Raw genomic sequence first — 17,921 nt, 5'->3', positions numbered from 1 at the left:
AATTATAAAAGCGGCCCGCTGCAAGTAAATAAATAATAAGGTGTTGAGACGGTTTGTTTTCCGGGAATAATTTTGGGTGTATCTTCAAAAGAAAATATGTCAGAATTTGGGACACGTTTAAAGTAATTATCGCTAATTAAATGACCGCTAATTTGTACATTGTACTTACAACATTGAGTATCGATTTGAAAATAACATTTTCGGATCATTCTTTAAAAGAGCTTTCTAGCCTACAAAACACTTTTAAAAGCAATCGGAATAATAAATCACGGAATAACAATGAGTGGTTAACGTAAGTTCCTCACAGTAGCGTTGATAAAGTCATTTCTTCATTTTAACAATATGAAATTAAATCCATGTTTATAAGATATTATTCTGTATTATTCAATGTACACAGGTAAGTTATTTCTGTTATTATGCTTAGTTAACGGCAATGAGCCTTTGCTTTACACTCTATGCAAACGACTGGGTGGGGTTAAGACCTAGCAATACTACCAACTGACAAACCATCTAAAAATTGTGATCCAAATTCAACGGTCACCTGTGGACAACGGTCACTTTGGTCATTTCCCTTCACTGACCTGCTGTTCTCAGGTTTGACTGTAGTTATGGCCAGGACAAGATCATTTATGACCATTTCTTACCTTTGAACTCAAAGTGTGACCTTGACGTTGCAGATATCCACGTAATTCTTTCGCATGACACACCGTCCAATGATGGTGAACAAATGTGCCGAATGATTTTAAAATCTCACAATGAACGACATAGTAATGGCCCAGACAAGCTCATTAAAAATTGTGCCGCCCGCCCACCGACATTCATCAATCTAATAACCAGTTTTTTCCTTTGGAAAACCTGGTTAAAAATTGTTCAACAGTCTTAGGAGATGACATGTGCAATGCAAGACAATATAAAAAGGTGGGTAAAAAAGCTTGGTGCTCAGGTCAAGCTTACTATGTTCCTACCTTTGTATATTTTGAGGCAAGATGTTTATGTGGAAACTACACTAAAAGCTGCATTTATCTTGCCAAACACAGTAGCATATCCCCGTTAGAGAAAAAGTATAAAACTCTGATACTCAGTTTGCAAAAGGAATGAATATATGACGTTTTGAAACACTAAGTAAATATATTGCCTGAGAATAGTGAACTAAAGAAATAAAATTAATGGTATAATATCTTCACTTGGATACCATGACGCATATTTTTATTATTAAAACATTGCCTCAAATAAAGTCTCCATTTTACATGTTACCGTTTATTGTGTACAAGAATAAATGCAGAATAAATCAAAATGTTCATCAAATTTCATTAAATAGTCAATTAATTGTAAATGTCAAAGTAATTATTGAATTATAATTGTATTTATTTAAGAGCCAAGTACAAGAATTGGTATAAATGGAGTGTGTGAGATGTATTGTGAGGTATTTTATGTGCGACACACTATTGGGCTTAAATGATATGTGAAATAAACCAACATTGATTTGATATGTGAAATAAACCAACATTGATTTGAATGTGAAATAAACCAACATTGATTTGAATGTGAAATAAACCAACATTGATTTGATATGTGAAATAAACATACATTGATTGGATATGTGAAATAAACCAACATTTATTTGAATGTGAAATAAACCAACATTGATTTGAATGTGAAATAAACCAAAATTGATTTGATATGTGAAATAAACCAACATTGATTTGATATGTGAAATAAACCAACATTGATTTGATATGTGAAATAAACCAACATTGATTTGAATAAATTTGGAACCACTTCATCACAATTGTTTCATCAGAAAAAAATGGTTTTACGACGTGTTTCTATTTTTATCCAAGTTGACCGTCTTGTGCAGCAAAATGGAATCATGTGCACATGTTTGGTAGAGGACGCCCCAAAGAACATTTGTGTACATTTTCACGAATCTCGGCTAACAACTGAAGAAAAATCTTAACTGTAGTTTAATTATTAGCTCGAGTGGCTATTTTGGGCATTTGAGTCGAACCTTTTGAATAATTTTGGCACCTATTGAACATTTAAACTTTTTTTTTTTAACTAAACATTGGATTAGAATGTATTTTTTTATTAAGACATATGTTTAACTAAGACTGCAATATGCTGTGCAGGAAAGGGGAACCATAAGCACAAGTTTGTTGCTGCAAGAAACATTTGTATACATTGTCATCAATATTTGCCAAGAATTTCAGAAAATATTACAGGATAACAGAACTTAAACATAATTGTAAACGATATTGTGCAGTGGAAGGATTCAAATCTACTACAAATAACAAATCATATTTAAACAAATGTTGCAGATAGCAATATTCATTCAAGTTTATAAGCAAGATGATGTAGATAACAATTATCTAATTTTATTTTTCAGATATTGTCAGTTTGGGTGAAACAAGTGAAAAGAGCTTTAAACTAGCTATTTTAATTAAAAGATGAAATGCTGATACTCCACTACAAACAAGAGGGCCATGGGTTCTAAGACGCTCACCTGAGACTCAAAGGAACTTAACTATTCTGAGAAGGTAAAGTTAAAAACAATAAAAGTTCTCTTAGAAATATTTATATTTAATCTAGGCAATTTTTATGTATGATCTCTGCTGAGATATCATTAAAACAAATGTCCTGACAGAGGTTGATGAAAATTGAACAAAATAAGTGAAAGTTATCATGCTAATTAATTTTACCCAGTGACCTAGTTTTAAGCTCACATGACCCAGTTTCAATGTCAGCCAAAAGCAATCGATTGGAACAGGTGTTCTGATCAAGTTTCATGAATAAGGAAAACTGCCCGCTCCCTGAGGGCAGGCTGCAGAATCAAATGGGTTTTACGGGGTTTACACACGGGATGGACAGAATGTAATCACACCGTTAAGAACTTTAATTTTGCAAATATCTGAAGATATGGAAATAAATTTCCAGAAATCTTTAGTAAATAAAAGACAGTTTTTCTTGCAGTTTAAGCTGATGTCTTAAGGTATAAGAATAAATCCTGTAATACATCTGAAATCGCTGACAATATTTCATGCTGCGTGAAGCATAACCGTGTAGTACAAATGGAATTTTTAACATTAAAGAACACAGGCTTATTAAATAAAGTACTTCTGATGTATTTCACATTGCCATAAGAAGCATAAAAATCTGACTTGTATGCACTAGTGGAAATTTTGAAACAATGTTCTTAAAAGTTATTTGAAAAAGAGCACCACTTACTGCCATGTTTACACCCATTAAAGTTAAAAGAGGGAACCCCACAAAGTCACATGATCCTGCACCCTTGATGGTCATTTTTTCAATTAACCAAAACCAATGTCAAATGCAGCCAAGAATAAATGTTCAGACAAAGTTCCACTTAGACAATATATGTGACTTCTAGAGTGTAAACAAGGTTTTAACTCAGCCATATAATAAAAACTTCTCTGCTCCCAGGCTGCCATGTTATTCAACAGATTGGAACCATTTTCAAACATGACCAGGATATCATTAAAACAAATTTTTCAAGTAAAATTCATTTTAATTACTAAATACTTACCTGCTATCATTAGCTATTTCCTCCGAAGGTGGATTAATTATCTGGAATTTTCTGGAGCCGCAGGAACACATAATGTCACGTGGCTTAGCTAAACCGGTTTCACCCAGAATCATTCTTCTTCCAATATAAAAACAAGAGATGTGTTTGTCAGAAACACAATGCCCCCTATTGCGCCGCTTTGAAATAAAATTTCAATATATCATTTGGCAGGTTTAGAAATTATCTCCCTTTTAAAGCTTATTACTTCCCTTGGATTGTTTTTTTTTACTTTTGACCTTGAAGGATGACCTTGACCTTTCACCACTCAAAATGTGCAGCTTCATGAGATATACATGCATGCCAAATATCAAGTTGCTATCTTCAATATTGCAAAAGTTATTGCAAAACTTTAATGCAAGGTTTAAGTTTTGGGACAGAATGACAGAGTGATAGAATGACAGACAGACAGGCCAAAAACAATATACCCCGATCATTCGATCTGGGGGCATAAAAATACATGGGTGAACATTCCCAAAATACTGATTATAAAATCTGGGAGCTAATAGGATCCCCAATGGGTCCAGGGCAAGTGCTCCTGCATTTTAGCTTATTTGAAACAAAGAAATCACTTCTCCTGAGCTTAAATACACATGTATTTTTAAGTGATTCAAAACAGAAAACAACAGCTATGAATATGTTATAATAATACATTTTCTGTCTTGTATTTTTAAGTTATTTGTTTGCATATCTTATCTAGTTATTTTCTAATGATTTGATTTCCACGTCCGCTAATTTTTCACATGCAAAACGTCCTCGGCGTGAGACTTGAACGCCTTTTTTCCATTTGATTGGTACTTGATCGTTTTGAAACAAATATCACAATATGCGCTACCCGGAGTGTTTTTTTTTTAAACCAATCTAGCCATTTCTCTCCCCGAGAGTCTCTTTCATGGAGCCATTCCCGTCGGCACTTGTTTTTCACACCACTTTCAAGTTCTTTTGTGTTGTACCCCGGAGGCAAATACATGATTTAATCATGTGTTTTTTGGTTTCGGAAGTAAAGTTATTTTGACTTGTCTGCCATATTCATTTGAGAGATAAAAACATTTTGTAACGTCGATTTCCATTGGTTGACCGATTTATGTAAACCAATCAAAACGCTTTTTTTTGAAACCGAGTCAGATTCACGATTCCCTTCGAGATATTCAGTGCGGTAAACCATTTCATAGACAAAGGAATCGTAAATTATTGGCAGATAGCCAGAATATTCTAATGAGGTGACGTCATGCTGCCTTCTGCACGCGCATAGGGTCTTTTGACTCATATCCGTACCTGATTCCTTTTGCAGGGAGACATGTTATTTCGGCTCGTACTGTTTTGATGTTAAACGTCAGGTGCGATCAAAATCAAAGGTTACCCCCCCCCCCCAATATCTCCTCGGATTTATACGATTTGGAAAAACGACCTGATTGAAGACCGAATTTACGGAAATCCATAATATTACGGAAAACTTTCACCCATGAAAATATTAGTCGAAGAGCAGGGTGGTAGGTGGGACTCACTGATAGCAGGTAAGTATTTAGTGATTAAAATTAATTTCACTTGAAAAATTTGTATTAATGTCATAAATATGTTACCTGCTATCATTAGCTGAATTTGCAGCTGTGGCAGGAAGGTTCGCATATAGCTCCCCATCACAGCAGAACCCATATCCAGGGTTATCAGCAAATGAAAGCAGAACCCATATCCAGGGTTATCAGCTAATCTTCGTAAGTACGGTATTGACTTTGACTTCTCGGATAAGCGTAAGTCTGTCTATGTCGTAGAAGACACTACTGTTTCTGCAACCACAAAGGGGCCAAACAAATACAAGTTGTCTTGCTGGCACTCCTGAGTACGAAGATAAAAGGAGGAGAAGGTGGTCGGATTTCTCCAGAAAGCAGCTTGGAGCACATCAGAGAGTGGGGTTTGATTAATATACGCCCATGAAGCCGACAGAGCTCCTAATTCATGCGGTCTGATCTAAAAAAGGGATGAATCCCTAGATGAGAGAGAAGGGTAAGCCTTTCTTATAGTGGAGGCTACCCAACGAGAAATAGAAGCCATGTGACATTATGTGTTCCGGGTCAGACTAAGTCGCGGGCAATGTAGGTGTCGGCTCCAGAAAATTCCGGATAATTTACCCACCTTCAAAGGAAATAGCTAATGATAGCAGGTAACGTATTAATGACATTAAAACAAATCTTCTGACTAAGTTTCATGAAGAGTGGACTAAAATGTGATTTCAAGAGTGTTAACAAGGTTTTACTATTGCCATGTTAGCAAAGCTGCCCTACCCCTTGGCGGCAATTTATTTCAACAAATGTAACTTCTAGAGTGTTAACAATGTTCTACCGTAGCAATATAAGGAAAACTGCCCCCCCCCCCCCCCCCCCCTGTCTGGCAGCCATGTTTTTCAACCAACCAGAACCATTTTCAAACTCAGTTGAGAAATCAATAAAACAAGAGATGTGTTTGTCAGAAACACGATGCACCCTAATGCGCCGCTTTGATTAATTTTTTAACCTTTGACCTTGAAGGATGACCTTGACCTTTCACCACTCAAAATGTGCAGCTCCATGAGACACACATGCATGCCAAATATCAAGTTGCTATCTTCAATATTGAAAAAGAAATGACCAAGGTTAAAGTTTTGGTTAAAGTTTTGGGACAAACACACAGACACATACAATGACAGACAGGCAAAAAACAATATACCCCGATCATTCGATCCGAGGGCATAATAAAAAACATTTTAGTTTAAACCTATTTATTTTATATCTTTTGCATAGAAAGCCTAAGGCTTATTCAAAATGCTATTGAGTCCATTTCCTGGGACTAGAACCAGTACTTGGTGGCTTTTGGGGGAGACATAAAGAATGCTCCCACAGTGGGGATTGAACCTGTGACCTCCCAGTCACTAGGCCGACACCATGTATGATATTCGCTACACCACAGCAACCTTAAACGTTTTGACAAAGTTTCATGATTATTCCAACATAAATGTATATTCTAGAGTGTTAACAATATTTTTCTTAAATTTTAACCAGCAACCTAGTTTTTTACCTCATGTGACATGTTTTCGATTTCATCCAAAATATCATTGGGACAAATCTTCGGACCAAGTATGGACAAAAATAGGACAATAAATGTGGCCTCTACAGTGTAAACAAGATAAAGGTTGAACACAAAAGACCCACCACAAATGCAGGACAAAAGGCAATCACAAAAGCTCACCATGAGCTTCAAAAACATTATAATATAACTTCTTGACCATTTTGAAAGATGAATTATGATTGGCACATCATGTAAAAAACAGTATTAACAAAATAAATTCCACTCACCTGCCTAGAAATTACTAGTGCAAGAAAACTGCAAAATTTGCTTGAGGAAAGAAATGATTGTATTGCAGCTGAGGAGCTTGATAAAATCTGAAATCAAATACAACATATCTTCAACAAGATTTGCATTAAAAATACTGGCATTCAGTATCACACTTAATAAAATGTTTATTCATTAACAGGATAAGAACCTTGGTATCATCTCTGTTTTTTTGGCAATATACTTTACATAAAAATCTCCCAGAAATAACATAGCTTTATCTGATAAGTTTTAGTTAAATAATATAAAAAATGCAGATCTACCTTCAATGCTTAGTCACTAAGTGAACAATGGCCTAAATGAAGCATAATGTCAGTAATTCACTTCAACGTAATAAGCATAAGGTATCAAAGCCCAAAACACAATAATATTGTTTTATGCCACTTAAATTGCATTGTTTTACTTACAGTTCATACACTAACAAAATGGGGAAAATGTATATTAGCTGTAGATTAAACGCTTTATATAAGACAACAACAGATATCTATGCAATGTTTACATGGAAATAAAAGAAGAAGTAATTAATGAACAATAAATTTCCATTTAATCAAAACGCATCAGAAGTTTTGCAAGGTCTGTTGTGTAAAATAACCTAGCACTTTGAAACACATCTAAGCACCAATTCACAAAGTACAGTCAGATAATAACACAGAATAGCAATTATTAAAATATTGCATCAGGATATTTGTTCAATAAGACAAATAAACCATGCTACCTCATTAAGACCAGTGATGATATTAAAAACCCCTTGATTGGACTTCAGGAGTGCCTGTAAGAAAATGAAAAAATCTATTTGTTAATCTTGGTTCAGTCTTTACAGCTTAATACCAGATCTAATGTGTTAAATTCTTAAAATGATGAGATTTTTGAAAAGAAACAAGACATTTGTCGATAGGAAACAGACGCCCCCTCATTCACTTTGGTTTCTAAATTTGACATTTGAGGTAGAGAGATTAAATTTACATATTACACATTTCTGCAAAATCATATCAAATCAATAATATATCCCACGTTATGATAGAGTAAGGAATTACCAATAGACCTTTGCCCTTTAGGTGTGACCTTGACCTTTGAGGCAGAGAGTTGGATGTTACATGTAAAACATTAGCTTATGATGGTTTACATTTGTGTCAAGTCCTTTTTAAATTCCATCGATATATGGCAAAGTAATTCCTGAAAAAATCTTCTTTCGAAAGAAATCTGGGCACTTACTCAGATGTACAGACAGAGGGTGTGACAGCATATGCTGGCCTTCTACATAAAGCAGCATAAACATTGAATGGTTTCAGAAATGAACACAACAAATACAACATTAAATTAACCAATATGGCATTAATATTGCTTATATTAGGGATTAAATTCCTTTGCTGTTGTTTGTACCTGTTTAAGAGCTTGAAGGTTAGTTTCTGCGCCAGTGCTGTTGGATCCAGATGTATCAAATGCCTGAAAACAACAAGTGCTTTGCAACAGCCAAAATGACAGGCCCCTACAAGGCAAATATTTTTGGATACAGAACAGGATTTCCATAGGTATAATCCACATAACATAAGTACCCTTTAGATATGACAGGAGCCAGATTTAATTTTCAATTATAGCAATTAAATTTCAACCATACCAAGAAAAAATGTGCCTAAAGAACAGCAAAATAACATAAATATTCCAAATATTGCCATCTTTCCACACTACAAGTTTAATCAACCTAGCATAAGTACTTTTTGAGTTGTTGCAGGATCCAAATGTTCTTTTTCCCTTATTTTTTTAACAATAGCAACTACTATTTTAATTTGAAGAAAACAGTTGTTGCACGCTTCAGATTTTAGTTTTCACTTATTTCTGTAATCCTGGGAATCACAATTTTAGCAAAAATAAAAAAAATGAAATAACCTGCATGGCTTTCTATGGACACACAGAGTTTGATTAAACCAGGGAAGAGAATGAACATTGTCATAAAAGAGGAACTTCTCAGCAATTATCAAAACTGCCTGTCCAATGCTCTTAATAATTATGCTACATACAATCAATCAGTTTCAGAAAAAGTTCATTCTTCATAAGCAGTTTAAAAATAGTTCATAATGAAGATCAAAAAGACCTAAATTATGTAATAATTTTCACACAGACGGTGGCATACATTTTTTATTTGTAAAAAACAAATCTTGAGCATCTCAATTCCAGTAGAATTCAAATTAATCAAATCACCATCAGGGGTGTCTCTACCACATGTTAAATTGATCTCTTTGTAAGTCATTTGATATTGAATGTATTTAATAAAGATTTGTCAGAGTCTTAGCCTTTTTGTGTGTCTTTCATGTTTAGAGCATTCATTTTCGCCTTAATTTTTGAATATGCTAACACTTAACCGCCATGTTGAATCAATGTGAAAATTTGTAAAAGAGACACGAAACCTTATTGGAAGATTGGAATAGCATATTCTATATAGAAAGCTGATACAAAATCTTGCACCAAACCAGAATACTCAAAATGAATCATATGGTTAAGTAAATATTTTATGGAATGGATAATGTCATAAGAGTTAGGGTACCCCCACCCCTTCATACAAAGTAAAATTGTCTTCTCAAATCACCATCAATCTAAAACAATTGTCAATGACACATAAAAATCCCTGGCATTTAATGTACATGTGGAAAATTATCACCCTTTAAACAATCTTAACACATATTTGAGGTATCAAAGGATCCAGATTTTTGGATAGATGGGCAGACTTAAATCTAGGTCTGCCCCCACACAAAAAAACACTGAAAAAATGCATGTTCATATGGCCCTCTTTGCAAACACAGAGCTTAATCAACCTCACTTAAACACTTTTTGAGGTACAGTAGATTTCGCTTAATTGAATAGCCCATTTGTCACGCCTGATTATTCAATTATCCGGAGTATTCAATTATACGGAATCAGTTATATTTTCAAATGTTATCACAAACCGGATGTAATCCTCCTGGAAATTGTGCTTTTCATGCATAATCAAAACATCGTTTCGACACAGTAAAGCATTTAAAAAAAGTTAATATTAGAATTTAATATTGAATCCATTATAAATATAATATAAATGTTTTGTTGAATTCCCAAATGAGATTACAAATTTTTTAATCCAAAACACACTTTCTAGCTTTAAATAAAACGTCCACATGTATCTCCTTTGCCCCCAACAAAAAGCTAGCGAAAACTATGCAGCAATGTACAATGTCACGCCATACGGTGCGTGTAATGATTTTTCCTATTTTCATTTTATTGCTTACCCAACGCTTACGCTAGCAACATCTATTGCTCATGTATTGTCCTGGTAAAAAGCGCGCCCAAATTAGCGTGGGTGTATAATACACTGTCGAAGGAAAACTTTGAAGCGAGGAGAATGCTGTATCTTTGACAATACGCTCTTTCAGGTAGTTTAGTATTGAAACAGATAATGTACTGTGTACTGATTTACCGGAAAATCTGGTCAATACTGGATTTAATTTTGGTTATTGTGAAAACATGATCAGCAGTGTTAAGACTGCGATGTTTTGACAAATGTGTGCGTTTTCGATTGTTTGACATCATGTTTAGATATGATTTACTGTGACACATTTGTGTAGGTTTATATACACGAACTGAGAATATAGTGTCACATTCCATCACCTTTTGCAAACTGTCGAGCAAGACACGTCAACAGTTTGTTTTCGGCAACACACTCTTTAATTGTTTCTAAGCGACCACAAACTGTTGAAATGTGTTACTCGACAGTTTGCATTCGATGTTCGCGCCTGACTGCACACCGGAGACTCCAGTGTTCGCATTGTACATGCTCACATACTACACCTGTTAGTCACGTGACACTTGACAGACGCTACATACATGCATGGTGTGAAATGAACACAAAGGCTGTCAATTAAGCGCGTCTGTCAAAATCGTCAATACGATTCGTATCCTTGGAGATTTATGACATTCTTTGCTGGATTATAGTGTACACTAGAAAATATTTGAACACTCTAGAAGTCACATTTTTGGTCCACATCTTCATGAAATTTGGTCAGAACATTTGTTTCTTGGATACGACGGTTGAGTTTGAAAATGGTTCAGATCGGTAAAAAAAAAATCTGCTGCCAGGGCTATACAATTAACCGAATTACGCCATATTTTCTATCAGAATATGTGGAATATTTACAACGGGAAGAGATGCAAATGGTTTGGTGTTTTCAATTTCTATTCAATTAACCGAATTATTCGATTATCCTATATTCAATTAAGTGGAGTATACTGTATTACAGTATCCAGATATTAGTTTTCAATTATTTCCAATACCATAGCAACCACACTATTTTTGTATTTCCCATAAAGCCCTCTATGCAAAGGCTGAGTACAGCAACCTAGCTTTAGTAATTTTTAATTCGTCCCGTTAAAGATAGCAGTTTTTCGCTTATTTTTGTTACCATGGGAACCACAATTTTTGTTATACAAAAAAAAACAAGAGGGCCCTGGTGTGCTCACCTACAAACTAAAGAAAATGTATTGATCTGAACTGCTTTTGAACAATTATTTTAATCAAGTTTGAAAACGATAATGATAATTTATGATTCTAAAAAAAAAAAAGAATCTTAGCAAGTTGCAAGATGATATGATCTCTTGCTTGTTTACAATGCTGCAATAAAGTCACACAAGAAAAAGTGACAGGGAAATTTTTTGAACTTGACATGGCTATAAATACACTGTAACTCCAATATAACATGCTCCATTATAACCCTGCATCCAATATAACGCGGGGGTGCCTGGATCCCGTTTTTTCTCCAACCTTCGATTTCTGATTCAAATCCATGTTACACAGCATCTATTTTTAGAAAATTCAAAGATGGCGGCAATCACATCTTGATTGCTTTATTCAATCGTCCATTTAATCGCTTAGAAGTTAAACGACACCGACATCAAATTGGTGTTAAGGTTAAAGTTTTGATGCCGCTTTAAATCCATATATTAGACCTTTGAACTTGAAGGATGACCTTGACCTTTCACCACTCAAAATGTGCAGCTCCATGAGATACACATGCATACCAAATATCAAGTTGTTCTCTTCAATATTGCAAAAGTTATTCATTATTGCAAAAGTTTAACCAAGTTTAAATTTTTTCGCAGAATGACAGACAGACAGACAGGCCAAAAACAATATACCCCAGATCATTCAATCCGGAGCATAAAAATGGCGTATGCATATGGCTGTGTTTATGAAATTCTTAAAAATATTTATCGTCATAAAGTTCAAGATTATTTTTGTGTTAGTGATGAAATTGTATTGGATCATCGGATAAATGTGCACACTAAAAAAGCGGTATGTATACTGTTATCGATAAGATTCGGTTTATATGCATGTATTTACCCAATAAACAATATAGGCTATACTATACCTGTTTTTATAGCCCCCGGCAATAAATAAGTTCAAAACATATAACGCTAATGCCGTCGCATGGCTTGGACCCCATCATCCTGGTTATATTGGAGTTACAGTGTAGAAGAAAACAAGACAATTGCCAAGCAATATATGTCCCCTATCGGCTCCACCATTGTCAGAATACATTATTATTTTTTTTGTTGCCATAGCAACCAGAATTTTTAACATAGGAACAAAATGAAATGACGTGCATAATGTCCTTATTGTCATCTATCCATGTTTCAAGTTTCATGAAAAAATATTTAGAATTTTTAAAGTTATCGCAGGATCCAGAAAAGTGTGACAGACTCACAGACTGACGGACTCACAGACACACAGAGCGCAAACCATAAGTCCCCTCCGGTGAAACTGGTAGGGGACAATAACAACTTTTGCAAGTTTCTTGATGATCAGGCACACAAATTTGACTTCCAAAATGTTATGAAGGTATTTCAAGTTGCCTTACTGATCTTTTTTTTACCCATCCTGACCAAGTAACTTAGCTGAGATATCATATAAACACAATTTAATTTAAACTGATCTTTACAATTTTCAAGAAGATTGGCCAACAATGTGGCCTCTGGAGTGTTCACAATTTAAAATGTTTACTACGGCTGTGCATATGCATTCAAAACGACAATCTCAAAAGCTTCCTATGATGAGATAAAACCATTTATATCTTAACTTATTAAGTTAAAACAGAACTTTGATATATAACATATAGCCCTAAGGCACTCACTTAAGACCCCAAGGAACCTACATGTTCTGCGCAGGTTTTTACTAGAGTTCCCAAAACACAACAACTTTTAATTCAGTACAGGCATCATTACAATACTTGTTTAAAAAAGAGATGAGTTTGTCAGAAACACAATGCCACCTTATGCGCCGGTTGTTGTTTTTTTACCTTTGACCTTGAAGGATGACCTTGACCTTGAACTTTCATCACTCAAAATGTGCAGCTCCCAAGATACACATGCATGCCAAATATGAAGTTGCTGTGTTCAATATTAAAACAAGTTATGAAAATTTATGTTTTTTTATATTTTGACCTTCGACCTTGAAGGTTGACCTTGACCTTTCACCACTCAAAATATGCAGATCCACAAGAAGTAAGTAAGAGATTGATTGGAGAAATGAAAAAAAAAAAATTTTTAATTTTTGAACTTTAACCTTTCACCACTCAAAATGTGCAGCTCCACGAGATACACATGCATGCCAAATATGAAGTTGCTGTGTTCAATATTAAAAAAGTTATGATAAAACCTATGAGACAGACAGACAGACAAAAAGACAGGACAGGACAGGACAAAAACAATATACCCCCGATTTATCGATCCGGGGGCATAAATTTTCTCATCAAGTTTCATGATGAGTGGGTTACAAATGCGATTTCAAATGGTTTTATTATAGCCAGATGGGGATGGTATTTCTTTGTGTTGTTAAAAGATGGTGTGTAAGGACAATAGTTGCGCCTCGATCAGCTATGCGTATATATACTCGCCACCAAGTTTTAATTCAATCTACCAAAATAAAATAAAAACATTAAAAAAGCAGCACTGTCGAAAAAAAATTGAGACAGTATGGCTTATTTCTGCTTTTTAGGGCTTATTTCTGGCTTTTAGTCCTCTTAAAGTGCAAACATTGGGGACATTGCATTTAACCCTTTCCATCTGTCAGTATGAATCTCGAATCTGAAATACCTCAAAATGTTCATAAGCTACAATGATGAATATTGTGGTCGCTATGGTTACAGATATCAGTGAAACTTTCAAAATATTATGAACAAGAGATGTGTTTGTCCGAAACACAATGCCCCCTACTGCACCGCTTTGAAGCAATATATTTGACCTTTGACCTTAAAGGATGACCTTGACCTATCACCACTCAAAATGTGCAGCTCCATGAGATACACATGCATGCCAAATATCAAGTTATTATCTTCAATATTGTAAAAGTTATGGGCAATTTTAAAGTTTTCGGACGGACACACAAACTGACAGACAGACGGACTGACAGACAGTTCAACTACTATGCCACCCTACCGGGGGCATAAAAATGAACAACTCAAAAAGAACTTAAGCAAGGTTGATAAAACTCAGTATTTGGATAGAGAACCACAAAGGAGATATGAGCATAATTTCATGTTTAGCTCACCTAAGAACAACCTGGTCATTAACAGAAATAAATTGGTAGTCTTCCCATTTTCAGAGATTAATTTGAACAATTTGAATTAAATCTTATTTTGAATTAAAGGGACCTTTTCACTGATTTTGGAAGATATTGAAGTTTGTCATTAAAAGCTTTATATTGATAAATGTAAACATTGGATCTAAAAAGCTCCAGTTAAAAACAAGAATACAGTTAAAGGAAGAAAAAACAAGATATGTGTTTGTCAGAAACACTATGTCCCCATTTGCGCTGCTTTGAAGCTATATATTTGACCTTTGACCTTGAAGGATGACCTTGATCTTAACCTTTCACCACTCAAAATGTGCAGCTCCATGAGATACAAATGCATGCCAAATATCATGTTGCTATCTTCAATATTGCAAAAGTTATTGCAAATGTTAAAGTTGGCGCAAACAAACAAACAAACCAACAGACAGGGCAAAAACAATATGTCCTCCATTATAGTGGTGGGGGACATAAAAAGTAACCCTCAACTGGGCTCAGGGGTCCTGTGCTGTATTGAAGCTAATGAAAAATGGTCAGACAAAACACGAAAACTTTGAGAAACATACTGGATAAGGTGACTCAATACTCTTCAGCCCCATGGAATAAATAAAAACGATACATAAAAATAACAAATTAATGCAACAAATCCCGCTTCCATTTTAACCATTTAAACGTTTGATCGATATAACAAACATTTTAAGTGCCGTTTTATAAAACATTGTAATAAGTGTAAGTAAATAATCACAAAACTTAACATAAATATGACACAATACTGAATGCAAACCGTTCACTGCAAATTTTAGTATTTTATTTTTACATCAACATAATGAACATCACGGGCGTGAGTCTATAACACAATTTTAATATGTGTAAATAAATAAATACAAACACAAAATAAAACAACACATTTCTATAACAAGAGGGCCTAAAAGGCCCAAAGTCGCTCACCTGAGATAACAAGATATTATTGGGACAAATCTTCTGACAAAGTTTCATTAAGATCGGAAAATAAATGTGGCCTCTAGAGTGTTAACAAGGTTTTACTATAGCCATATAAGGAAAAATGCCCCGCCCCCTGGCAGCCATGTTTTTCAACCAACCAGCATCATTTTTGAACTCATCCAAGATATTATCGGAATGAATCTTCTGACCAAGTTTCATGAAGATCGGACAATAAATGTGGCCTCTAGAGTGTTTACAAGATTTTACTATAGCCATATAAGGAAAATTGGCCCACCCCTTGGAAGCCATGTTTTTCAAGCAAACATAATTATTTTTTAAACCAATCCAAGATATCATTGAGACCAATCTTCAGACCAAATTTCATGAAGACTGGACAATAAATGTGGCCTCTAGAGTGTTAACAAGGTTTAACTATAGCCATATATAGCCGTATAAGGAAAAATGCCCCGCCCCCTGGTGGCCATGTTTTTAAAGCAACCAAAACCATTTTGAAACCCATCCAAGATATCATTGGGACAAATCTTCTGACCAAGTTTCATGATGATCGGCAAATCAATGTGACCTCTAGAGTGTTAACAAGGTTTTACTATAGCCATAAAAGGGAAAAATGCCCCGCTCCCGTGGTGGCCATGTTTTTCAACCAACCGGCATCGTTTTTTAACTCGTCCAAGATATTATTCAGATGAATCTTCTGACCGAGTTTCATGAAGATCGGACTATAAATGTAGCCTCTAGAGTGTTAACAAGATTTTACTATAGCCATATATAGCCATATATGGAAAAATGCCCCGCCCCTTGGCAGCCATGTTTTTCACTCAAACGTAACCATTTTCGAACTCATCCAAAATATCAATAAGACAAATCTTCTGACCAAATTTCATAAAGATTGGACAATAAATGTGGCCTCTAGAGTGTTAACAAGGTTTTACTATAGCCATATAAGGAAAAATGCCCCGCCCCCTGGCGGCCATGTTTTTCAACCAACCAGCATCATTTTCGAAACATATCCAAGATATTATTAGGATGAATCTTCTGACCAAGTTTCATGAAGATCAGACAATAAATGTGGCCTCTAAAGTGTTCACAAGATTTTACTATAGCCATATATTGCCATATAAGGAAAAATGCCCCGCCCCTTGGCAGCCATGTTTTTCAAGCAAACGTAACCATTTTCTAACTCATCCAAGATATTATTGAGACGAATCTTCTGACCAAATTTCATGAAGATTGGACAATAAATGTGGCCTCTAGAGAGTGAACAAGGCAAATGTTGACGTAGCCACAACGGACAACGCACGACGGACAGCGGACAAAAGGCAATCACAAAAGCTCACCATGAGCACGTTGTGCTCAGGTGAGCTAAAAAGTAAAATCATCGTCAGTATCAAATTCATATACCAATTCTGTGACACAACTATCGTGTTCAATGTTCAAATTATATGAAATGATCCAGATATTAGTGTATTTAACCATATCTTTATCTCGCACTTTTATTACTATTAATAATCCAAGAAAAAACACCGTTGCTGTTTTTGACGATAAATCTGTTTTAAGAATTTCGTACACACAAACATTCGCCATTTTTTTAGAATGTACGGGAAGTTGGTATATCGGAACTACCCGGCCTTTTGCGGAAAGCTGAGACAAATGTTTTGATAGTTTCTAAGCTTATGCTGAATAATTACAATTGCAAATAATTTGGTCTGAACATGCGTGGATAACGTGTTCAATATCAACACATCGGTTAGAGCTCTTAACCTTTAACTACACCTTCGTTCTCAGTTAAAGATTCAAAAGGCGGACCTATGCACATGCTATTACACAGTTGTTTAAGCATGTTGAGTAAGACAAAGGAAGCTAATTTTATCAATATTAATTGTTTTTTTACGGCTTTTTGACAGGAATCGGCTTTCCTTTGATAACTTCAAACTGATGATAAATATGGGATCAAGTTTGTCCTTTAACGATCAACAGATTCTCAAATTGTATCACCAATTGGTCGCTAAATTGAATATTTAGACATCAAAATACTTGAAAATCAGCGGTTGCTGGTCGCATAAGACAAAAGCTTATTACAATACAATGTCAAAATTAGAGTAAAAACGCTCGAGAGGAATTCAAAGTGGTCGCATAAGACAAAGGTCGCTTAATTCAAGTGGTCTCATCCACAAGATTGACTGTATAATTATATATATATATATAAATATATATATATAAATCATTCAGTTTTAATATCTGGAACAAAGTTTTCATATATTTCAACTGCAATAATTTTTCGAATAATGTTTATTTTATGCTTTCTATGATCTTATATGTGCATGTGAGGGAAAATAATAGTCACTCTTGTATGCAAGTTTCAATGTTGAAATGAGCCTGAAACAAGATCTTTCAAAAGCCTTTGCTTTGTCCAATGTTGTGAAAGCTATC

At 34.9% G+C, this 17,921-nt stretch overlaps 2 protein-coding genes across 3 annotated transcripts in view; one reads left to right on the top strand and one right to left on the bottom strand.

The window, feature by feature from the left end:
- LOC127868416 (putative proline-rich protein 21) overlaps positions 1-17,921 on the top strand; it is a 408,141-nt gene that overhangs the window by 132,649 nt on the left and 257,571 nt on the right. The gene's annotated exons all lie outside the window — the stretch shown is intronic.
- Positions 1-17,921, bottom strand: part of LOC127868397 (integrator complex subunit 1-like) — a 200,146-nt gene that overhangs the window by 55,565 nt on the left and 126,660 nt on the right. The window contains exons 29-31 of the mRNA XM_052410148.1: positions 8,324-8,386; positions 7,659-7,712; positions 6,907-6,993 (exon numbers count right to left, since the gene is read on the bottom strand). Of these exons, the coding sequence (XP_052266108.1) occupies positions 6,907-6,993; positions 7,659-7,712; positions 8,324-8,386 (204 nt within the window). The remainder of the gene's footprint in view (positions 1-6,906; positions 6,994-7,658; positions 7,713-8,323; positions 8,387-17,921) is intronic.

Source organism: Dreissena polymorpha, chromosome 2 (genome assembly GCF_020536995.1).
Source record: "Dreissena polymorpha isolate Duluth1 chromosome 2, UMN_Dpol_1.0, whole genome shotgun sequence".
NCBI classification, from domain to species: domain Eukaryota; kingdom Metazoa; phylum Mollusca; class Bivalvia; order Myida; family Dreissenidae; genus Dreissena; species Dreissena polymorpha.
This window is presented reverse-complemented; position numbering and strand designations above follow the sequence as displayed.